The sequence below is a fragment of the Natator depressus genome, chromosome 5 (assembly GCF_965152275.1).
Source record: "Natator depressus isolate rNatDep1 chromosome 5, rNatDep2.hap1, whole genome shotgun sequence".
Taxonomy (NCBI): domain Eukaryota; kingdom Metazoa; phylum Chordata; order Testudines; family Cheloniidae; genus Natator; species Natator depressus.
In genome coordinates this window covers 107,610,729-107,635,804 of record NC_134238.1, presented here as the reverse complement: position 1 = coordinate 107,635,804, position 25,076 = coordinate 107,610,729, and the positions used below count along the sequence as shown (strand labels likewise).

At 44.2% G+C, this 25,076-nt stretch overlaps 1 protein-coding gene across 9 annotated transcripts in view; it reads right to left on the bottom strand.

The window, feature by feature from the left end:
• Positions 1 to 25,076, bottom strand: part of CCDC171 (coiled-coil domain containing 171) — a 231,580-nt gene that overhangs the window by 202,254 nt on the left and 4,250 nt on the right. For 2 of the 9 annotated variants that reach the window (XM_074953414.1, XM_074953421.1), the window contains exons 1-4: positions 18,564 to 18,671; positions 17,706 to 17,763; positions 11,657 to 11,832; positions 3,493 to 3,631 (exon numbers count right to left, since the gene is read on the bottom strand). In XM_074953414.1, coding sequence (XP_074809515.1) covers positions 3,493 to 3,631; positions 11,657 to 11,703 — 186 coding nt within the window. In that variant the 5' untranslated portion in view covers positions 11,704 to 11,832; positions 17,706 to 17,763; positions 18,564 to 18,671. Of the gene's footprint in view, positions 1 to 3,492; positions 3,632 to 11,656; positions 11,833 to 17,705; positions 17,764 to 18,282; positions 18,350 to 18,563; positions 18,686 to 18,706; positions 18,757 to 25,076 lie in introns of those variants that run through there. The other 7 variants (XM_074953419.1, XM_074953417.1, XM_074953418.1 and 4 more) reach the window with 7 other exon arrangements.

Genomic DNA, 25,076 nt, shown 5'->3' with positions numbered 1-25,076 from the left:
CTGTATAAGCTCCCCAAGGGTCCTGGGTACAAACCTGTGTTGCTAGGCCATACTGAAACATGTGATGTCTTCACTGCTAGTTTTAGCTGTACTAGATTAATGCTCGTGCTGGTATGCCATCACACCTTCAATTACTGTGTAAACATACCCTAAGATATGGCAATGAACATCAATGGATTCTAGTCCGGACATCACAATCAAGGGGTTTTATTTATTTGTTTTAAAAATGAACTCATCCAATAACTTTTTGTAAAGCAAATATAAATACTAACATTCCTCTGTTCATTTTCTAAAAATCATGCAGAGTATCTGAAAAAATCTGTAATTTTATAATATTATTCTCTCCTCCCTTTAAATAAATGGCTGCAAATGAGGTAGACATTGCAGGTGTATTTACTAGAGCTTTTGCATCAGCATTTTTTTCAGTTTGTTAAAGAGTATGCGGACAATAATCGGACTAATAATAACCACCCAGCAGCATAAATACTAATATATAATTAACTTGATCAACAACATTAAATAATCAAATGGAAACAATTTAACTCAGTCAGATGACAAATGGAAAAAAAAAGGGGGGGGCCACAGGGAAACACTTCAGAAAATCCTTTGGCCTCCAGCTCACATAGGAATGTACATTAACCCTTCCCTTCCCCTGTGCCACCCACCAAATCCTATCAAACTAATCGTTTTGTGGGGTGCCAAGAAAGTAATCAATTTCAGACTGGGGGAGGGCAGGGGCAAATTCTGGAGTCCAAGGGCCCTCCTGGAAAATGCCATCAGAAGCTCCCTCTTTTACAACAAAAAGGTTCCAGCAACTATGTAGGGTTGCCAACTTTCTACTCACACAGAATCGAATACGCTTGCCTTGCCTTGCCCTTTCTGAGGCCCCACCCCTCACTCACTCCATCCCCCCTTCCTCTGTCACTTGCTCTCCCCACCCTCATGCACTTGCTCATTTTTACCAGGCTGGGTCAGGGGGTTGGGATGTGGGAGGGGGTGAGGGCTCTGGGGCAGGGGCATGGCCAGGGATGAGGGATTTGGGTTGTAGGAGAGGGCTCCAGGCTGGGGCTGAGGTATTCAGCATGCGGAGGGGGCTCTGGGCTGGGGCAGGGGATTGGGGCACGGGAAGGAGGGGTGAGTGAGGGCTCTGGGGTGGGGCAGGGGATGAGGGGTTTGGGGTGCAGGAGGGTGCTCTGTGCTGGGACTGAGGTGTTTGGAGGACGGGAGGGGGATCAGGTCTGGGGCAGGGGCGTGCGAGGGGGTCAGGGGTACAGGCTCCAGGCAGCGCTTACCTCAAGCAACTCCTGGAAGCAGTGGCATGTCCCCCCTCTGGCTCCTATGTGGAGGCGTGGCCAGGCAGCTCTGTGCGCTACCCCGTCCACAGGTGCTGCCCCTGCAGCTCCCATTGACCACGGTTCTCAGAGCTGCAGAGCCTGCGCTTGGGGTGGGGGCAGCGTCCAGAGCCCCCTGGCTGCCCCTGCACATAGGAGTTGGGGGGGGGGGAGGATGACATGCCGTTGCTTCCATGAGCCACACAGAATCATAGCAGGCTGTGCTATCAACCTGGCCCCAGGCGTTTCAGTTGAAAACCGGACACTTGGCAATCCTACAACTATTGCAGTACATCACAGGGAAAGGAGCAGTCTCTGAGGTAAGAAGGTCTTAGGCCTTTGGGAGCTTCATAGTCATTGTGACCTACACCTTAAACAGTTCATCACTGTAACTGCCCATACAACTTCCTTGGAATTCCTTTCATACTGAGATATTTTGTGTAAAAAAAAAAAAAAAGTTTGGGAGGCAGGGGATATACTTGTGAACACTGGAGAAATTTCGCAAATATTTCCCACCATTCCTAACACCACTTCACCTATACTAGCATTAGCAACATTGGAAGTCCCAAAATAGATGGGTTGCTAGCCATCACCAAGGTTTTCAAAAAAGTAGCACAAACTTCTGAGCAAGGCTAGTCAACCGACAGACCACTGGCAGCTGCTAACAGGTTTACTGGGATTCCCTACATTCCAACCATTTTGGGGGCTGAATTAAGTGACAGCAATAGTGGGACACTTAGAAAATGTTTTTAGTGTAGACGGGTCCAAAGTTGATTACCACTGCTTCTATACTCACTGTCAAGCTTATTTTAATATACATGCTTTATAGTGCTAAGCTTGATGTTCAAGTTCACTTTAATAGATTTTTTTTAAATCTTCTCTTGATTTCTCTACTGTTCCTTTATTTCAATACTTAGATTGTAAAACATTTTTCAAGCATAAGACTTTAAGATATGATAAAAGTGAAATCAGTCTAAAAAGAAATATTCATTAAACACATGCAAGTGAGTTGACAAACATAACTAATATTTTAATAATAAAATGTATAGAAGAATATTATGTGGAATTTCAAAATTACACAAGCTGAGCAGTTGCAAGCATTTTAAGGTGTGTCCAATTTGGAGGTTTTGGTTTTTGCACCAACTTAATTTACAAGTTACAATTGACTTCCAGATGGATTAAAAACATGACCTGCATTCAAATCCTAATGGCCTGTAAAATAAAAAATAGCTCATTAAGATGACTGACTTGAGTTGTATCTTGTAATCATGTACACTATTAGGCAATCCCAGTCATTGAATTATTAATGGAGGCAGCAATCCTCTACCGGGAAAGTGACACTTCATTTGATGCCACTTATTACTAACCATAACAGCTGTTGTCAGAGCTGTTATTAAATAAAGTGAGACATTCCATACAGGGTTGGTGGATATAAGTAAATAACAATTTCCTCTGATTCCAGTAAGGGTTTTCTTCAGGATGCATTTTCATACAAAACACTTCATGTAGTCAGCATTTCATTCCATTGTGATTATTTTGTTGCCCAGGTGCTTCTAATTTCACCAGGTTGCACTGATCTGGCCAAAGCCTCATCTACAGTAGATAATGGTACCATTTAAACTTGAAACAGAGGGTTGGCACTGGGAGCAAGCTGAAAGGTTTCAGGCTTTCTACACCAATCAGCATCACCCTGCTTTAGGTGTACACGTTTTCTGGGTGCATGGCTCAAACCTCATATGTTTCAGCATCACGCTCCATCAGGTCTCCACAATTCACTTTGCTTGCACTACCAGCAAAGCACAAAACAAAGCAGATCACAATACCACACAGCAAGGGAGACTGAGGAGGAGAAAGGAGTGATCCCTTACTAGTTAAATAAGATTTCCTCACTTGCATGTCAGTACCGCAATAAACTCCATGTGTGTAAGCCCCTGAACACACACAGACACACACACACCCTCTGAAATCGGTGAGGCTCCATGTCAGCACATGCAGAATCAGGATCAAATGTTCAAGAGGCAGGAAGTGGGCACTGCTATGTAATGTCCCTGGGCTTGCTTTTTTTTTTTTTAAAAAACAAGTCCATGAAGTCTCTAAAGTACAAGCTGTAGTGCTTAGAGTATTTTAAATATTGATTTTTTTTCTAGTATTAAAAACTTACATCTTGGTTATGTTTAGTGGTTATGTCCAGTTTTTCTTTTTTGGCTTGATGAAGTTTCCTTCTCAGATCTTCAGTAACATCCAGCTCTGACTGACTACTATTTTGCAGTAGCCTCATCTCACTCTGGATACAGTGTAGGCTGCAAAACAGAAATTTTAACTATCATTGCTTCCCTGATTATATCAATCTTTGTTTCATTGTTACTGATTTGATTAAATGTTAGGACACTGCAAAGACATAAACCCTACCATTTAAAAAGATGTCCAGCAGATCTCCATTATTTTGTCTCACTGAGATGCAAACTTATTTTTTTGTTTACCATACAATACTATATCACCAACTACAAAATGTTGGTTACATCATACTACACCACACATTTGCAACCATCATTCCCTTCTGTGGCTCTTCCTTTAAAGGGCAGGGAGGGGTATTTTGCATACTTGCATTCCCACAAAAAAGATACAGGTTTAAGGTGCAATCTTGGTACATTGTGAATACTCTCAACTCCCTGTTACTTCTGGGGAAATGAAGAACATTAAGCACACAGCAGGATCAAGAGCTTAGTGACTAAGGCTTTATCTACACACTGTACCAATTTAACTAAAATCAGTTTAGAAATGGATTTTAACTAAACTGGTTTAGAAACTCGTTCCATTAAATCTGTACAATTTCCTCATGTGGCAATCTAGACACTGATTTTAACTTTTAAATCAGTTTAAAACTGACAGTTAAATAAGTATGGCTTTTGTATATAGACACTGTCTTGTCTATAGTTAACAACCAAGACAAATAAAATATACTTTAAATGGAAATAAGGCCATAGCACATATGAAAAAAAATTGTTTCCCCCAAAGTGACTTTAGGGTTGCCAGGTGTCCGATTGTTTACCAGAACGCCCAATCGAAAAGGGACCCTGGTGCTTCCAGTTGCCACCACCAACCAAACTGTTAAAAGTCTAGTCAGCAGCACAACAGAGGCCCGGGGACAAGGCAGCCTCCCTGCCTTCCCTGGTTCCATGTGGCTCCTAGAAGTGGCAGCCAGGTCCTTGCAGCCTCTAGGTGCATAGGCGGCCAGGGAGGCTCCACGTGCTGCCCCTGCCCTGAGTGCCAGCTCCGCAGCTCCCATTGGCCACGAACTGCAACCAATGGGAGCTGTGGGGGCAGCACCTGCAGGCGTGAGGGCAGCAGGCGGCACCTCCCTGGCTGCCCATGTACCTAGGAGCTGCAAGGACCTGGTGGCCGCTTCTGGGAGCCACGATAAGTGCTGCTGGGACCCTGCACCCCCACCCCCTGCCCTAGCCCAGAGTCTCGTCCTGCACCCAAACTCCCTGCTGGAGCCCACACCCCAACCCCAGCTCTGAGTCCCCTCTTGTACTCCAAACCCCTCATCCCCAGCCCAACCCGAGCCCACACCCCTAGCCGAAACCCTCACCCGCCCCCACATCCCAAACCCCTGCCCCAGCCTGGAACCCCCTCCTGCACCCCAAACTCCTCAGCCCCACCCCGAAGCCCACACCCTCAGCCTGGAGCCATCTCCCACACCCTGAACCCCTCATTTCTGGCCCCTCCTGGAGCCCGCACTCCCAGCCCAGAGCCCATACCTCCCCCACACACCAACACCCTGCCCCAATCTGGAGCCCTCTCCCGCACCCCTAACCCCTCATCCACGCCCCCCTCCTGCACCTCAACCCCAGCCTGGTGAAATTGAGTGGGGGTGGGGAAAAGTAAGTGATGGCGGGGGGATGGAGCGAGCAGGGATGGGGCCTTGGAGAAGGGGCGGTGAAGGGGTGTTCGGCTTTGTACGATTAGGAAGTTGGCAACCCTAAGTAACCTACGAAAGTTTGCATGATTTTCCATACAAGTAGCAACACTGATGTTTTGTATATTTTGGCCTAAACGAAGTATTAAAAGTATCACCAAAAACTACTGTAGTTTTAAATATAAAAATAAACATTATCCTGTTTACCAAACACTACTACAGTTTCCAAGGAATGAGAACCAGAAAGAGATTTACTGATCTAATGTTGTTGTCCAATCTGAGAACATGAAAAACATAACCAGCATAATAGGTAAACACTAAGTTTGTTTTTTAAAACGTTGTCAACTTTAGTTGTTTCAAGGTGTTACTAGTAATTTAGGCAAAAATCTATTATTTTAAGCAACTCATTGTCTTGATGGTGTCCCATATATATTTTAAGATCTATATTTATACTGTGGCTACTTTCATATCACAGTGTCCATTGTTTTCATATGAAAGCAGGCCAATTGTTTGTGTCACAGATAATTATTCCTCAGGGTGAAATGTACTTAATAAATATGGGAGATAATGAACATTTGCAAAACTGCACCTGGATTCAGTGCAACAGAATCACAACAGCTATATACTGTTACTATGGGAGCTATACCCAAAGGAATCAACAGAGAGGAGGAGGTAAAAATTAGTTAAGAGGCAAAAGCACAGTGACAAGAAATTCATAATGTAGCTAAAAATGAAATAACTTATTCTCTATCCTTTTTTTAATGATTTAATTATAAAAGATGGAGAATATCTTATTGCCCTTATATAAATGCATGGTACGCCCACATCTTGAATACTGCATACAGATGTGGTCCTCTCATCTCAAAAAAGATGTACTGGCATTAGAAAAGGTTCAGAAAAGGACAACTAAAATGATTAGGGGTTTGGAACCGGTCCCATATAAGGAGAGATGAAAGAGGCTAGGACTTTTCAGCTTGGAAAAGAGAAGACTAAGGGGGGATATGATAGAGGTATATAAAATCATGAGTGGTATGGAGAAAGTGAATAAGGAAAAGTTATTTACTTGTTCCCATAATATAAGAACTAGGGGCCACCAAATGAAATGAATGGGTAGCAGGTTAAAAACAAATAAAAGGAAATTCTTCTTCACTCAGCGCACAGTCAACCTGTGGAACTCCTTGCCTGAGGAGGTTGTGAAGGCTAGGACTATAACAGGGTTTAAAAGGGAACTGGATAAATTCATGGGGGTTAAGTCCATTAATGGCTATTAGCCAGGATGGGTAAGGAATGGTGTCCCTAGCCTCTGTTTGTCAGAGGGTGGAGATGGATGGCAGGAGAGAGATCACTAGATCATTACCTGTTAGGTACACTCCCTCTGGGGCACCTGGCATTGGCTACTGTCAGCAGACAGGATACTAGGCTGGATGGACCTTTGGTCTGACCCAGTATGGCCATTCTTATGTTAACTTAAAATATAATGTATTATACACAAGTATCTCACATTTCACAGCCATTACAATAAGAAGCTAGAAGTGTGGAGGAAAATCAAATAGAGGTAAGGAGGGTACAAAGGGCTAGAATTAGTAAGAGCTACTGGGAGGAACGCTACAAAACCTTGATGGTTGTAGGCAGCATAGAAAAGTTGGGCTTTTGATGTTTCTAAAATGGATGGGGAAAATCAGAGATGGTAGAGAGGCAGACCATCTCTGGGGCAGCAGCACAAGGGATCAGCTTCCAACTAAGAAAAAGAGGGAGTGTTGGACTGGGAGGAGACCAGAAAATGGAGGAAGATAGAAAAGTATGGTATAAGGGGGCAACAAGTTAGCTAAGAGCATGGCTCTAAGAGCTCTGAAGATGAAGAGAATGATTTTGTAGAAAATACTGACATGGATGTGAATCCAGCAGAAATCTTACAGAAAGGGTGTCAAAGGCTGGCTGGCCCTTTAAGGCAAGTCAGGTTCAGACTCACCTGTGATGGATCACCTTCCCCCTCCCAAATCTCCTCCCTAGCTGATCCTGATGTGAAGGGGACCAGATGGTCTTGTTTAATTATTAGGCCCAGCTGGATTTGGATCATGGGATTTCTACAAAGGCCTGCAAGACTACTGGTGGGAAAGATAGGCCCTAGAGAAGGATAACTCTCAGGTAGAGAGCTTGGAGGAGAAATGCTGGCTCCTGGAAGAAGGGAGACACCCCCTGATGGAAAAAGCCTTATGAGTTAGAGCTCTGTAGGAGAGCAGGAAAGAAATGAAAGCTGAACCAGAGGGCAGAAGGCCCTTTTTATGTTGCATTTGAGACTACTCTCTAAGTTTATAACTAGCACCTTGCTGGGAGGTGCCAAGAGAGAGAGAACTGTTGGGAGAGTTTCCCTGGGAAAGGAGAACGTGAGGCATGCTCAATAGTGCAACAAGGGGATGCTGTAGAGGCTCACTCTACCACGAGGGGTCAGTGGAATCATTGGTGTGTGTGTACGAAGAGTCATTAATTATATTACAACAGGGCTAGAGGCCCCAGTCTGTATCAGGGAATCATTCATTCCTGCCCCCGAAGACTTTATAATCCAGCGACAAGATGCCACAGGTGGGTATAGAATCCAAATGAAGCATTGAGACACGGCTGTTAGTAGCACGAACATCAGGCTGCATTATTAGCCATGTATACTGTTTCAAAGTGAAGTAATCATTGCGCATACAGGACGCAAAGCACCCTGTACTTCTGAAGATATGTCTACACTGTGCCCTCATGGCAGCAGCAACATGTAGGGTATGCGTCTCGCAGACTTTCCCTGGTGCTGCAGTCTTTCCCTGCAGCAGGGAAAGGCTAAGATAGCAGTTTAGACAGAGGAGGCCCTGCTTGGGTGTACAGAGAGCAGCGTAGGGTACATAGCCTAAGTTTCTGGAGTGTCTTTAATCACCTAAGCAGTGCCTTGCTCTCTATACTGCTACTTATACCCATGCTAGGGGGCCATGCAGTGTATGTACACTACATACTGGTGTGAGGAGTGTAAAGTGCCCTGAGATGATGAAGAGTGGAGGGGAATGAGTAGCCAAGACATTTGTAAGGGGAAGAAGAAAAGTAGTGAAGCTATTCCTCTCTCGCCTTCAGAGGAAGGGAGCTCTCCTGGCAAGAATGGAGAGAGAGAAAAATTAACTGAATTCACATTTACAGTGTGGCTCTCTGCTCGCTCTAATGGCTAGTCCATGAATAGATGTTGAACGGGCTACAGCCTTTGAGTTTAAGAAACTTGCTTTAGCCTAAGCCGTCAAAGTTCCTGCTTTTAGATCCAGAGGTTACATGAAGTTCTGATACCATGGTAGCCACATAATAAGAACCCCAAGATGTCTATGTAGAATAGCAAAGTTTTCCTGTATTATATATTTAAGTTTATGTTTTAATGGAGCAAACCAGTTTATACCAGTTTGGGATTTGGGACGCTGCCTGTCAAGGCTTCTACATTTTTATGACATTATTAATGTTTCAGTTTTTAGTTTTAGTTTTCTACCGGGGAGGTACTGTAGAGCTGCCTACAGGGAGAGCACGCTAAAAAAAATAAATTAAAAAAACCTCAGTATTATTTTACAACTTTGAAATCATCAAAAAGGCTTATGCCATCAGCTTTTGGGAAAGCCATTTTCCCCCAAACCTCCCACCAGCCAGCAGCAGATGAAGAAGAGGTTGTCTAGAACAGTCAACATATCTACACTGCCAGGCTCGGATTCAGCAAAAGACTTAATTACATGGTTAAGTGTCTTGATGAATTGGGGCCTAAACACACAAAGAGCAAAAAAACAAAAAAATCCCACAGAGTCAGACCAGTGTGGCAAAGTTGTATATTTCATGTTTGGACATTATAGCTATGGAATAAAGTTTTGGAAGTACTATAAAAACCAAAACAGCAGCATAAAGCAAATATACTGAATTTTTATTTACAGTATTTGCTACGTTGCCTCTGAAATGACAATCCAACAATGAGCTCTTCCATAGTGAAATTTAGGTTGATTGTCATGAAAATCAAAACATTAGCAAAAATATTAATAGCTTTTGCCCCTTCAGAATGGCTTTAGGCTGAGCTGCCTTCACTTCAAAGCAGACGGTTTCAGCAAAACAACTAAGGCATTACGATAGCAACTTCTAATATTATAAAATGAATTAAAATTAATGTAATTTAAATTAGACATTTTAGATTGCGTACTTATACTCAAAGTGTAATAAAGAAGTCAAACAACCTATTAACACTAAAATGGATTTTTTTAAAATAGAGTAACAGGAGAAGTTGTATAGATACAGAAGAGCATATGCCTCAGATATGCAATAAATCACAAGAACAATGGCAGAGTTCCAACACACAAGACTTGCTGATATTTTACACGTTCCATGCACCGTGTGGTAGCTATTCTATATACATACATATATATGATGAACAGAGGATTCTAACTAAAGCAATGACAATGATAACTAGAGGAGATAACTAAAGAAAATGTAAGTGGTAAGGCTGAACGAATACACACATGCACACAAATGGATTTTTATAAGAACAAAGAAGCTCTTTGTTTCTATCATCATAAAAGTAATTGTGAGATGATTGTACAGCCTTGTTCAAAGTGTTCTTGCATTATTTAATATTCCTGATGGATAATCATATTTAGAAAATATGCTTTTACCAAAATCATATACAAAATGCCATCCTTCACACTTTCTCTAAAATTCTTTAAGAAAAACAAGAGCAAATGAAATAGCTATTGAATACTATGTTGCAGAGTAATGAAAATTTAACATGGGCAACTCAGCAAATCAATAAGTTGACTTTAAAGTTCAGTTGTGTACTGCAATCATATTAGTTACAATATTGTAAAAGTTGTCTTAGGGGTTTTTCTTCACACCTGACAAAAAGTAGTGTAATTATATCTGTGTCGCAACTAAGAGACTGATTTTTCTTCCACTTGTTAATTAGCTATGGGATTTTTCTAAACTCTTATAGCCAAAGGGGGATTCTGCATATCTATCCTAAAAGATCATGTTTCAAAGAAAAAGGGTCTATCACATCCCTGCTACCGCTGCCAAAGCAGTTAGGAGTCCTGTAGCATGATGATTTAAATGGCAACAATATTACTTAGGATCAATATTATTAGAATGAATCAAGGTTCTCGCTAATGGTGCTATTTTTTCAAGACATTGTATACTCAACAAAACAAAAACATTGATGTGAATGATAAGGGCCATATCTATGACCATAAGTCTGCAAATGTATCCTTCCTCTCTCCCTTCCATGGTGTGCATTAAAAAAAACATGATTATGCATACCACTTGTTCTAATAAACCAACTGGAAATACTTGAGAAACCACTAAACTATTTGGTTTCCAGAGGCCAATCTACATAATTTACTTAACTATAAACTAAAGGCAGAAATTTTCAGAGGTAGTGCTCATTACTTCTGAAAATTAGGTCCAAAGTTTGTCTAGGTACAAACGACAAAACGACAGATATACCCTGTCCTAATTTTTCAACACAAAGGGCTTTTATGCCAACAATTTGATTCTCTCCCCTGCATGACAGTCCACGGCAAGGACGCTGACAGAATTTCTTGTCTGAATTTGAGGACCGTCAGTCCCATGGGACATGCCTCGAGGTTTCAAGAAAGACAGTCAAAGTTTCAGTTTAATACACAATCTCCCTGACAAAAAGAAAAGGAGTACTTGTGGCACCTTAGAGACTAACCAATGTATTTGAGCATAAGCTTTCATGAGCTACAGCTCACTTCATCGGATGCATACTGTGGAAAGCGTAGAAGATCTTTATATACACACAAAGCATGAAAAAATACCTCCCCAGTGGGAGGAGGTATTTTTAGTTCTACACGTTCCACAGTATGCATCCGATGAAGTGAGCTGTAGCTCACGAAAGCTTATGCTCAGATACATTGGTTAGTCTCTAAGGTGCCACAAAGTACTCCTTTTCTTTTTGCGAATACAGACTAACACGGCTGTTACTCTGAAATCTCCCTGACAGATTCTTCCCAGTCCCCAAGTATCTAGGACGAGTCTTACAACTGAAGAAGTTATAGAAAGTGTAACCAAATGCCATCTTGTCTGGCAAAGGAAAGACTTCTGTAACTCAGTGCAAAATGCTCCTAACTGTATTTGATTACCCCTTCTGCCTTACTGCCTTTTTTCTTTTTAAATACCTTCTGTGCTTTCCAAGGATTTCTTGCACTTAATTGGAGATATCATTCATGCCCTCTGGCCTAGCTGTTGTCAAACAAGTTGTATCAGATTAACACAAATTATATGTATTGATTAAGTTTTGTTTTCTTAGAATGACCTACTGTCAAACCTCCAAAACAATGAAAAATTCTCACAAAAAGACAATGTAAGTTACTGGATTTTAAAATAAGGAACGGAAGCTCACCGTTTGATTTCAGGAATCGTGTAACTGATTGGAGGGGTAGAATTCATGATGACGAATCTCCAACTTTTTAATCTATAGTGGCTGGATAAAGAACAATCTTCAATTATATTCTTTTACAGAAACTGAGACACTTCAAAGATTACTCTTCTCTTTGCATCATATGGATACATTAAAACCTATAACAACATAAAAAGGGCAGTTTATTTCTCATTGTAACAGAAGGAATCAATTGTATTTACTCTCAAATATTTATTAAACAAACAATGTAAGCTTTAGGCTCAGACATGTTAACACTTACTACCGGACATAGCTCCACTGAAGCCAATCGGAGACAGCAGAAAGAACTACACCTCCTAGCAAGCATTTGTAGGATCAGGCCCTTAACCCTAAACACTGGAGCTGAAAATGCATGTTTTTGAGGAGAATATTTGATTCTAAATTTACAATAGAAGGAGAGTGAAACACACAAAATTGTCTTTGTAGGTTGTATCCCTCCATTTCCCTGATGACGCATTCATCTGTGGGTTTTGGGTGTTTTTGTTTTTAAAGTCACAATACAGACAATAGGCCCCATAACAGAACAATTTAAAGGGTAGGTCAATATCTGGGACTTCACTGTGCAACAGTGGCCCTTAACTAGTAAGTCCTCCTGCAATTACTGGAGAATAGTAGAAACCTGAAATTTTCTACCGATTATTGCGCTGAGGTCATTAATCACTATAAATTATCATGGATTATAGCATCACACATAAATTTGATTAATATGAAGGCTCCTTTAGCAAAAATTGTGCATAGAAGAAATCCATGTTTATTCTCTCATATACAATATAGCAACATTAGAAACACTTAATACATCAAGCATATTTAGAAAACAAGTATTAAAATCTCATCAACCAATCTGAAAAAGCCAACACTTATTTCAGGTTGAAGAATAAATTCATTTATAGTTCTCTTGGCAAATCATTACAAGACAGCCTGAGATAAAATGGTCAGCACAGGCTAGATTCAGCAAAAAGATTAATTAACCGTGAAGATTTGCTTCTACATGCCATGTTAGATGGACTCTCATGCCTATGACCTAGCCTGCAAGCCATCTTTACATCTAAATGTTGCAGCCACGTGTCTGCCATAATCTATTTCCATCTGACCTAATGCAGAAGTCTTCAGCTCTAATAAAGTGACTAAATAGTCCAATTTTGTTATACTATTTCTGAAACTTTTTAAAAACTGTACATGTTTTCTTGTCTTTATTTTTAATTTAATCACATTCTGCAGTTTGTCTCCAGAAAACAGAATCTACTCCTCCCCCCCGAAAAAAAATCCTATTACCTTTATTTATTCATTCTTTATTATATTGATTAATAATAATTTAAGGCCAATCTAAAGTTAAATTCATTGTAATTACTTGGGTGTAAATCTAAAGGAAATGAGAACAGAAATTGGCTTTTCCTTTATTCATTTGGTTCCAGTTGCTTTATCAAACATTTCAAGCTATATTAGTTTATTTATGTGTGATTCATAAGTTGTGCCCACAAAAATTTCTAAGCATGTACTTGCATTTAAAACTCAAATACGTAACTGGTGTACAACTGTGACTGACAAGAAGCAGGGGGTAGCCGTGTTAGTCTGTATCCACAAAAACAACAAGGAGTCCGGTGGCACCTTAAAAACTACCAGATTTATTTGGGCATAAGGTTTTGTGCGTAAAAACTTCTTCAGATGCATGTGGTGAAAATTACAGATGCAGGCATTATTATACTGACACATGAAGAGAAGGGAGTTACCTCACAAGTGGAGAACCAGAGTTGACAGGGCCAGTTCAATCAGAGTGGATGTAGTCCACTCCCAATAACTGATGAGGAAGTGTCAATTCCAGGAGAGGGAAAATTGCTTTTGTAATAAGCCAGCCCCCCAACCTGAAGCAAATACTCAACAGCAACTACATACCACACCACAGAAAAACTAACCTAGGAACCAATCCCTGTAACAAACCTCATTGTCTACTCTGTCCCCATATCTACTCTAGTGACACCATCAGAGGATCCAACCACATCAGCCACACCGTCAGGGACTCATTCACCTGCACATCTACTAATGTGATATATGCCATCATGTGCCAGCAATGCCCCTCTGCCATGTACGTTGGCCAAACTGCACAGTCTCTACGTAAAAGAATAAATGGACACAAATCAGACATCAGGAATGGTAACATACAAAAGCCACTCGGAGAACACTTCAATCTTCCTGGACATTCTATAACAGATTTAAAATTAGCCATACTTGAACAAAAAAACTTTAGAAGCAGACTTCAAAGAGAAACTGCAGAACTAAAATTCATTTGCAAATTTAACACCATTAATTTGGGCTTGAATATGAACTGGGAGTGGCTGGCTCACTACAAAAGCAACTTTCCCTCTCCTGGAATTGACACCTCCTCATCAATTATGGGGAGTGGACCACATCCACCCTGATTGAATTGGCCCTGTCAACACGGGTTCTCCACTTGTGAGGCAACTCCCTTCTCTTCATGTGTCAGTACAATAATGCCTGCATCTGTAATTTTCACTCCATGCATCTGAAGAAGTGGGGGTTTTACCCACGAAAGCTTATGCTCAAATACATCGGTTAGTCTTTAAGGTGCCACCGGACTCCTTGTTTTTACTGACAAGGAGGCTCCTCCTACAGATTAAAGCCATCCTTCCATCCCACCTGAAAAAATAGCTAAATATGTAATACATGTTTTTAAAACTATAACACACTATGATATAGTTGCTAGACAGTTGTTAAAACACAAAATGTGTTACATTGGCAACTGCAGTATAGACAAGGTCATTGAGTCACTTGACTCTGAACCTTGTAAAGTTGTGTTAGTGTTCAATCCTTCAAAAATATATTACCAAGCGTAATGCTAAATAACAGAAGTAGTCCCAGTGAAGTCAACAGAATTGCTTCTCATAGTAAGCAGTAGTAAGTGTTTGAGAAACTAGGCCCTTATTAAAGTGCAAACTACCCCTTAAGACACAGCCCTGATACAAAGAGGCACATTCCCTGCAGCGTTCCCTTTATATTGCTTCAGGGAGGAAAAGGGCATATACTAAATCACCTTTTTAGACAACACCCCACATCCAGCCAACAACACTGGCCAGTGCATGGAGCATGGGTTTCCTGCCTCCATCTGCTCCTTGCAAACACAGTTCAGGGGTTTGTTGACCCAGGAATACTGCCCAGCTTGCTATCAAGTACTGTTTCTTTTCCATTCAAGATAGACATCAGGCTAATCATTTGGTCACCTTCAAATGGGTGGTCATGACTGCTCAGTGGAATAAGTCCTCTTAAATTGCCTAGTTAGCATCTTTTACAACATCAGAGGCACAAACTGCTTCTTGGGCCCTGAATCAGGATGTTCAACCAACTCTGAAGTCAAAGCTACCATCCTGAACTACTTAGGGAACTCAGAAATAGTAGTACTAAACATGACTCCTAATCTTCCCCCTCCCACTCCAATACCTTCCACTGCATCTTTTATCTATCACTCTCTACCACCATCCTGCCTGTCATTCAGGCCTGTAACCTGGGCATCATCTTTGGTTTTGACCTCTCTCTAGGTCCTCATATCCAGGCTATGTCTAAATCTTGCAAATTATTTCTGCTCCAGTAAGATACCGACTTTTGTAAACATCTCTACAGCTCAAACTCTCATCCAAGCTCTCATCATCTCACATCTCAATTACTGCAACATCCTTCACTTTGGCTTTGTCAAATACAATCTTGTTCTACTCATATCCATTCAGAATGCTACTGCTAAGATTATTTTCCTAGCCTGTCACTTTGACCATGTCACCCTTCTCTTTCACTTCCTCCACTAGCTCCCACATCTTTATCAAATCAAACATAAGATGCTTGTGTTCACTTACAAGACAGCTCATAATCAATTCCCATCCTACTTATCCTCTCTTATTTGCTCTCAAGCTGTCAACTCCTGCCTCTGATTGGCCAATGAGGCTAGCCTCCATAGCCCACTTATTATATTTTCAAACAAAGACCTTTGTGCATTGTCCCATACCGCCCAAAAATGAGTTCCCCATAAACGTCCATATTATCAACCTCATTATCCACTTTCAAATTCCTCCTCAAAACTCTCCTTGGCAAGGATACCAACACAAAATTTTTACAACAGTTAGACTGCTGGTGTCCTGAGATGACTGCATATGATGCTGACCAATATTGTCTCATTGTTTACTTGTACTCCCCCATCTGTCTATATTCATCTGTTGTCTCTTGTCTTATAATTAGTTTGTGTGCCCTTTGGGGGCAGGAACCATCTTTTTGTTCTGGGTTTGTACAGCACCTACCACTAAAGGGTCCTAGGCTAAGTTCCCTCTAAGCTGCACGGACACACAGTAAGCTATCAAGGGTCACGGAGGCGGGGAGAGGCATCCCTCCCCCAGTCCGGCCCCACCGGAGCTGCCGCAGCTAGGGAGAGACACCCCTGCCCCATCCCAAGCCAGCCCAGCAGAGTTGCTGTGGCAGGGGAGAGGTGCCCCTCCTCTGACCAGGCCCAGCCCAACCCAGCCCAGCCGGAGCTGCCGCAGCTGGGGAAGCGCTGCCCCAGCCCCAGCCCCCTCACCCAGCCCAGCCCCTCCCCGCCACGGCTGGGGAGAGGCACCTCTCCCCCTGACCCCGAGCTGCTGCTGCAAGAGAGGGCTGGGGGGTGTTCTCTCCCCCTGCTGCAGCCCCAAGGCAGACTGCACCCCAAACCCCTCATCCCTAGCCCCACCCCAGAGCTCACACCCCCAACCAGAGCCCTCAACCTCCACACTCCAACCCTCTGCCCCAGCCCTGAGCCCCCTTCCACATTCCAAACTCCTCAGCCCCACCCCCACCACACATCACCTCCATATTGGTGCACATAACAAAATTCATTCTGCACATGGACATAAAAAATTAGAGGGAACCCTGGTCCTAGGCCCTACAGTAATACACATAATAAATAATAATAGTACTAAATGGCTCCCAACCAGAACTGCTTTTTCTCAAGCATAAAGTCATATACCATCACCAAACAACTATTGAACTAGGGCTTAGGCAACATGCTAGTTCAAGCCAGAACCTCAGGCAGACTTAAGTTTGGTTCTAACACATTTTGTCCCATTCACATTGTCCAGCTGAGGCAGTGAGAAAATGTTTCTGAACTTAGTTTGAAATGAAGTAAAGAGGAAGAATAAAGTATGTTTCAGTAGAAAGCTACTAGTTTTGAATATGCAGTATTCTTTAATTTATTTAAATAACTGACTGGTTTACTACCACACAGCAAAAATAAAATAAACAAACAAATATGGTATTTAATTGATGGCAGCATGAACTGTTGGAATCTCATGGGATTCCAGTAAAAAACATGTTCACGTAGCAACAGCAACAAAAAAGTTCAATTTAATAAGTTAATATACATCTATGATTAATTTTTCTTGTGATTTACAATCTGTATACAGTACTAGGTCCCAATCCTGCAAAGACTTATGCATATACTTAACTTTTCTAAATCAGTGAGACTATTTGCAGTGCATAAAGTTAAGCATGTGCTCAAATCTTTGCAGGATTGCAGCCTTATAAGATTGGAATAGGTGTTAATAGTATATTTAAATTACAAACGAACATCCAATCAGCAGATTGTGCCAAAACTATCGATAGACTTTTATTATTGCAAATCATAATTTGCAATGAAATCTATAAAGGAGGCTGGTTATCCTTTCACTGCAGTTATATATCTTACTGAAATATTATTTAAATTGATCTGTTAATAATCCAAAGGTAAGTGCCAAAGGTAAGGAATTTTTTGATACGATGTTAACAGCATCCCTTTAAATAAAGGAAAATGACTAAAGATCTTTTGGGTTTTAGAAATTGTTCAAAATGCCACATCATCAATATCTACGTACAACATAATAAAAATCAGAGCTACCCAATTTTTTTAACCAAACATACACATAAATGAATTAAGCTCTCTTCCTACTTCTGTGTATACTTGAGCAAGAGCATATCAATGTCACACCTGTAGGTCAGCTCTGCCTTGTCATTTTCTGAGCCTCAGATAGCCTGATCAGCAAGCACTAGGATACAAAATCATACAAAATGAGAACATCAGTGCTCTACAAATATGCAGCGAACATTCTAAGAATTACCATGATTTTTTTAAGGAATATTTGTTTCGTATACAAAACCCACCACAAGAAGCAGCTCTTTGCTCTACATTGATTAGAACTAGCTATTTTGTTTTCTATTGTGTATAGTAACATTTTAGGAAAACAAGTTCTGAAGTAATACACATCCAGCATTTTACTGATTTTGTTTATAATCCAATTACAAACTGCCCTCCCTCCAGAGAAATCTCCACTTTAGTGCTCAGTAGTCAAAGCATTAGAATCCCAAACCACAACTCCCTGAAAAGACAAGTTCACCCACTCCTATTTTCTGCTTCCTTCACTGCACTATGCACCAACTTGTTGCCTTCCACCCCTTCCAGAAATGGCTGCATTTAAACAGGGCAATATGTTTACAACTAGTAAAGCGCTCTGGAATTACTCAGGATGAGAGGTGCTATCTACGTCTAAAATGTTACCAAATCCTACATGTTTTTGGTGAGAAAAAGAGGCTCTGGGGAGCAGGATCCCCAGCCACAAAGAAATTAAAAAGAAATTGCATGTTCATAGATAATAATGATGCTCCCCTCTGCTGCCACATATGTCCGCGCCCCCTGCTCCATCTGGCCCCATTAGTCCCTTGCACCCCCCTTCCCCCATAAGCTCCCGGCCCCTCAGCCCCACCTCTCCCATCAGCCCCCTTCTCTTCCTGCCCCATCTGCCTCCCGACCCAGCTCCATCACCCAGCCCCTCCCCAGTCTCCCTCCCACCTCCGCGGGGTAGCCCTGGCCCCGAGCAGCGGCTACCAGCACCAGGCCGGCAGGCAGTGAGAGCAGAATCTGGACTAGTGACTCCCTGGGCGTTAGGACCCAGAGGGGACCCAAAAACCCACGCCGCCCCTCCCTCCGCTCACGGAGAAATTTACAACGGCCACTTCCTGTAACAACACCGCGGCGACCTGGTTCCACCTCCCTGCCCCAGAGCGGTGCTTCCGATTGGAAGGACAGAGCATTGTGACACATCACGCTCCCAATGGCCGGAAACAGAACGAACGGCCTTGGATTCGGCCCGACTGGAGAGAAGTACGCATGCGCAGTAAGGTACCTATTGAGGGCCTGGGGAAAGAAGAGGTGGAAAGAGGGCATGCGCACTGGGTGCAGTTAGGGAGAATATAAGGCAGGGTGGCCCGGCTGGGAGGGGGTGAATTGTTCTCTCGCGCTGAGTCCTGTAGTTCCCGCTCGCTTGGCGAGACGGGGCAGCAAGAGGACAAGGAGTAGATGTTTGCTGGCTTCGTGCATTAGTCTCAGCACATGGCAAAGGAGGGAGTCAAGAAGAATGAGAGAGAGGAGGAAGGGAAAATGCTGAGCTATTGTCAAGGGAGAGAGTGAAGCCATTGGACAAAGAAAGGACAATACAGGAAAGGATATTGACATGATGCAGAAGCAGATAAGTTCAGTGGTGTTGGAATTAGGGGTGCTGAGGCACCCCCAACTGAAGTAGTAATAGCACACACCAAATACATCATCAGCATGCCCATTATGCAAAAATTTCCAGCACGCCTGGATAAGATGTTTGGAGAATACTGTTGTACTGTGCTCACATATAACTAAGGCTACAATTTAGTCAGTGAGGTCACAGTAGTCATGGAATCCATGACTTCAGTGTGCGGTGGTCGGGACTGCCAGTGGGGGCAGGGAGCTGCGGGGTCCCCCCGTTGCCGGCACCCGGAGCTGCTTTGGGGGCAATGTACCCCGCAGCTCCAGGATGTTGTGGGCAGTGGAGGAACCCCCAAGCCCTAAACTGCAGAACCCCCTAGCTGCTGGTGGGGGAATCCCCGAGCCCCCCTCTAGCTACTGGTGGCAGCAGGGGAATCCCCGAACCCCTGCCAGAAGAGGACCCCCAAACCCTGGCTGCGACAGGGGAATCCCCAAGCCCCTGCTGGCAGAGGACCCCTGTGCCCCGGCCAAGGACAAGGGAAACCCCGAGCCCGCAGCTGCTGGCGGCAGCTGCGGAACTCCCGAGCCCCCTGCTGCCACGGGTGATGGGGAAATCCCCGAGCCCCTGCCAGCAGAGCACCCCTGAGCTAGAGTGACCAGATGTCCCAATTTTATAGGGACAGTCCTGATATTCAGGGCTTTTTCCGATATAGGGGCCCATTACCCCCCACACTCTGTCCCGATTTTTCACACTTGCTATCTGGTCACCCTACCCTGAGCCCTGGAACCTCCAAGCCCCCAGCCACCATGGCGGGGGAATCCCCGAGCCTCCAGCCACCAGTGATAGGGGAATCCCTGAGGCCCTGCCTGGCAGAGGACACCCAAGCCCTGATCGTGGAAACTCCAGAGCCCCCGGCTGCTGGCTGCAGTGGGGGAATCCCCGAGCCCTAGGCCATGGCCCACAGCTCCCAGCCACTGGTGACGCAGGTACCCCGCAGCTCCCAGCCGACATGGGAGGCGGCGGCACTCCACGGCTCCCGGCCCCGAAGAGCAGCAAGGGATCCCTGGATCTGCAGATGGCGGGGGTACCCTGCAGCCCCCAGAGGCTGCAGGTGGCTCCTAGGGGCTCCAGGCTGCTTCAGGTGGTGTGGAGATCCGCAGATCCCCATTTTGTCAGGTATATGTTTAGTAAAGTCAGGGACAGATCACAGCTTCCGGTGACATTTCCTTTTTTGCCTGTGACCTGTCCCTGACTTCTACTAAAAATATCCGTGTCAAAATTTTAGCCTTACATATAACACACCAGCTTAACCCCATGCAGTAGCCAGTTGTGAACACAGGATACTGGGAGACACTTTATGCTCTCCTGACTTCAAAGGATAGACAGTTCCCATAGCATTCCACCCCTCAAGATATCGAGAATAGCTCTTTCAATTTAGTACACCTGTATAATTATGGCGGGGGACATTCCCCTGTAGAAAAGCCGTTTGCAGGAGCTTGCTGTGCTGGTTCAAGGAACGCTTCAGCCCAAACAGAGATTTCTTTGAGAAAGACAGAATCAAATGAAAATAAGTTTATAATGAATGCTGAATTGCAATATTAATTTTCTTTTAGGGCATGTGCTCTTTAAAGAGTTTTTTATAGTGCACATAGGAGTTTAAAATATGATAATTGCCTTGTGGGATATATACATCTATTTGGCTCAGTATAGTATATGGAACTGTTAACTCTGGCTATATTAGAATAATGTTGTAACGTGTTTGTGTCGCTTTTTATTTTATTTACCTAAGAAAGCATAAATATGATACTCTAGACATAATAGCTGAACTCATTTTGAATGGCTTACCAACTTTAATTAACAACTAAATTGTGAGCTCCTTCACAGACAAAAACAAATTTTTTAACCCTTTCAAATGCCAAGAAATATTTGATGTTTTCACTTTTAAAATAACTCGGCTTTTGAACCCTTTTGAAGACACTTTGCCTGCAACTGAAATATGTCTAGTCAGTTTTTTAGTCAGAAATATCCACTCTGTGCTAAATTTGTACAGCTATGAACAACTACACAAGGCGCAAGGTTGTAGAGAATAAGTCCTATAATTCAAGTTTCTAAGAGATGACAGATTTCAAAAGACTACTTCCAAAGACTGAGAAAGTGGTAATGTTCTCTAGAGCAGTGGTTCTCAGCCTATTTATCATTGTGGACTGCATATGCAAGTTGAGAACCACGTAAACTCCCCCACAAACCCCTGTGCCCAGCACCCTCCACCCAGAGACCCGTGCACAGAGTGGGGCCAGGAGCGAAGAGCCCGGCGGGGGGCAGGGCTACGGGTCAGCCAGGACCCTGTCCCCCAACCCCACTGCAACCCTGGACCCCACCGTGTGAAGGCCAGCCAGCAGCCTGAACCCCGAGCCTGTTGGGTGGGGCGGGGCGGTAGCAGTCCGGAGCCCACCATGTGTCAGGGCAGCCGGGAGCCCGGAACCTTTAGCACACAGCTGAGCTGGACCCCAGCTGTGTGCTAATTGGGCTGCATGCAGGCCGCAAGTTGAGAACCGCTTTTCTAGGGACCCCAAAAACATGATGTCAAAACTAAAAAGTGAACTTACTAAATCAGATATGGAAGACAAATGTAGTTATATGATTAAGTAGAAAAAAGGTTTAGCCAAGGAAATTCCCCATGAATATTGAACCCTTACATAGTGTACAACAGCATAATCTTTCATATGTGATTTTGTGTTACTTCCTTTAAAAAAAATCAATGACAAGAGCTTGAATTAGTGTTGGGGAGAGAAGAATAAAAAATACCTTTATCCATGTTTGGTGGGAATGACCCAAAGCACAAAAATAAAACCTAAGAATGGATATAACAGAATTGAATATTATAGGCAGGGCTGATAACTCCACCAACTATGATGGCCTGACACTTCCAATTATAAGACTCTGTTTCCAATTGCTTATAGGTTTGTCACATTTTAACAATTTGGGTGTTTGCCTCTGGCTGAATTATTTTTTATTATTATTATTATTATTTTATTATTTTTATTTCAGCCAAACAGGTCAGCCATTTTGAAAGAATGGGCTATGAAAATACACTGTTTTGTCCATGTTAAAAAACTTTGGTGACATTTGTTGTTTAGGGGCCACTACTACCCCCATGTTTGGAGAAGGGACTTGAAATTTGGCAGAGAGATAGCCTTTGCGTCAGGGATGTGCCTTTTGCTGTCTCCGGGAAAATCCATCCAAATTTGGCCATATTATAAGCCTATGTATCTTGCAGTTTGCACATGCTCAGTGAAAGACTTCCTAGAGTCTAAGAGCTAAAAATCCCAGAAAATGGTGTTGTATGAGAGAAGGACTTTCCTGCAATTGTAGTTCTGGGCTGCTGTGGACCTGGCTGGATCTGGGCACCAGAACTGAGAACAGGGATCCTTTCTCTCCTGCGCTGTCAGTGCCTCCACAGCTGGGCCTAGGCAGCATGGAGGAGGAAACTGCCTGATTCAAAATTCCAGAGGAGATGAAAGTTGGAGGTAGGGGATTAGATTGGGATAAGGAATCTGGGACATGGGTGACTGGAATTGGGAGGCTTGTAGTGGGGAGAGGAAAGCTGGGACTGGGAGGGGCAGGAATTGGACTGGCTGGCCCAGCAAGGAGACTATATTAAGTTATATGTTCAAAAAGGCCAAATTAAGGTTTCACAGGCAACCTTAAATTCTGACATTTCCTAGCTTTTCAGTGCTTGATTTTGCAACCTTAATGTTCTTTTGTGTGTATGATGATCGAGGGTGTTTTCCAGGGGTGAAAGTAACTTAAAGGATTTACTGGTACACCGGAGTCCTGAGCAGGGGGCGTGGCCTCAACCAGAAGAGGCGGGGCCTTTAAATACCCATGCCCTTTAAATCAAGATTTAAAGGCCCCAGGGCTCCGGCTGTGGTAGCGGCAGCTGGGAGCCACGGGCCCTTTAAGTCACCCCCAGAGCAACCAGCTGCAGAGGCGGCTGGGAGCCCCGGTACTCAGGGGCAATTTAAAGGGCTCGGAGCTCCGGCCGCCACTACTGCAGCGGAGCCCTGGGCCCTTTAAATTGCCAACGGAGCCCCAGGGGGTACCCAGGGTTCTGCTGCTACCCCAGGGTTCAGATGGAGATTTAAAGGCCCGGGGCTCCGCTGTGGTAGTGGCGGCCAGGAGTCCCTGGCCCTTTAAATCACCGCCGGAGCACTGCCGCCGCTACCCCAAAGCTCTGGCAGCGGGCCTCGGGTGGCGATTTAAAGGGCACAGAGCTCAGCTTCTGCAGGGAGCCCTGAGCCCTTTAAATCGCTGGCTTGGGGAAACTGGTCCGGCTGGCACGGCATACCGGCTCTTGTGGACCGGACCGGCTTACTTTCACCTCTGCTGTTTTCAGATGTGAAGAGGAGGACACTTAACTCTTATTGTTCTATATCTACTTCTGAATGTATGAGATCTGAGTTCCATTCCTAGCTCTGGCCCACACTTACTCTGTGACTTTAGGTTAGACACTTAATCCCTCTGCTCCAGTTTTCCCACCTGTAAAACAGGGATATTGATAATTACCTACTTTTGTTTCATGAATGAGTGATATTCATCTCTGTGTAGAGTGCCAGTATAAAGCCTATAGACTGCTTAAGACCTGTTTTCAGTGATTAAATGAGTTAAGTGGTGCATAGCCTTCGGCTAGCCATTTCACCTGAATTGTAATGAACTTAGTTACTCCTGAAGACATTCTGCACCGAAAAATTAAAAATTTGGCGCACAATATTTTAAAATTCTGCAAAATTCTGCCAGTTTTATTTGTCAATAAATAAATGCAGAGGCTCCACCATGGCAGTGGGGAACACAGACCACTGGCTGTATGAAAGTGGGAGATCACCCTGCAGCCTCCCCACCCTGGGACACAGCCTCAGTGGTGAGGCTGCACCTGGCCCTGACACAGCACAAGGCCTGGACCTGCCCCAGAAACACCTTGGGACCCTGCCCCTCTGTTCCAGGCGCACCGGTATGAGGCGGGCAGGCAGGTTCAACCAGGCAGGATCCAAGTGTGGAGGGATCCAGGCGTGGTGTGAGAAGATTCTGTGTGGGACAATCTGGGTGCAGGCAGCTCAGTGGTGGGTCTAGGTGCGGCGGGGATCTGGATGCACAGAGGCTCGTTCGGGAGTTCGAGGTGCAGGGGCAATGGGACTCTGCAGGGGCTTCCAGGTGAAAATGGTTGGCGCTCAGCAGGGGGGTCTGGGTGCTGGGGGAGTGGGGCTTGGTGGGGTTGGGGTCTGGGTGAAGCTAGTTTGGGGTCAGTGGTGTGTGGGTCTGGATGTGGGGGCTCATTGTGGTGCATTGGGGGGGGCTCATCAGGGTGGGGGTTTGAGTGCAGGGAGTTCAGTGCGGGGTGGTCTGTGTGCAGGGATGAGGGTCTAGAGGCAGGGGGTCTGGGTGCAGAGGGCTCCAGATGCAGGGGTTGTAGTTCAATGGGGTGGTGTTTGGGTATGGAAGGCTAGGTGCAGAGGTGTAAGTAAGCCGGTCCGGCCCGGTACAGAGTACCAGCAAGAGCCGGTGTGCCAGCTTCCCCAGGCTGGCGATTTAAAGGGCCCAGGGCTTCCCCAGGCTGGCGATTTAAAGGGCCCAGAGCTCCCTGCAGCAGCCGGAGCCTCAGGCCCTTTAAATCACCTCCTGAGCCCCGCTGACAGAGCCCTGGGGCTCCCAGCCACAGCAGGAGCCCCGGGGCCTTTAAATCTTGATTTAAAGGCCCTGCCTCTTCCGATTGAGGCCACGCCCCCGCTCAGGACTCCGGTGTATCGGTAAATCCTTTAAGTTACTTTCACCCTGGCTAGGTGGGTTCTGGG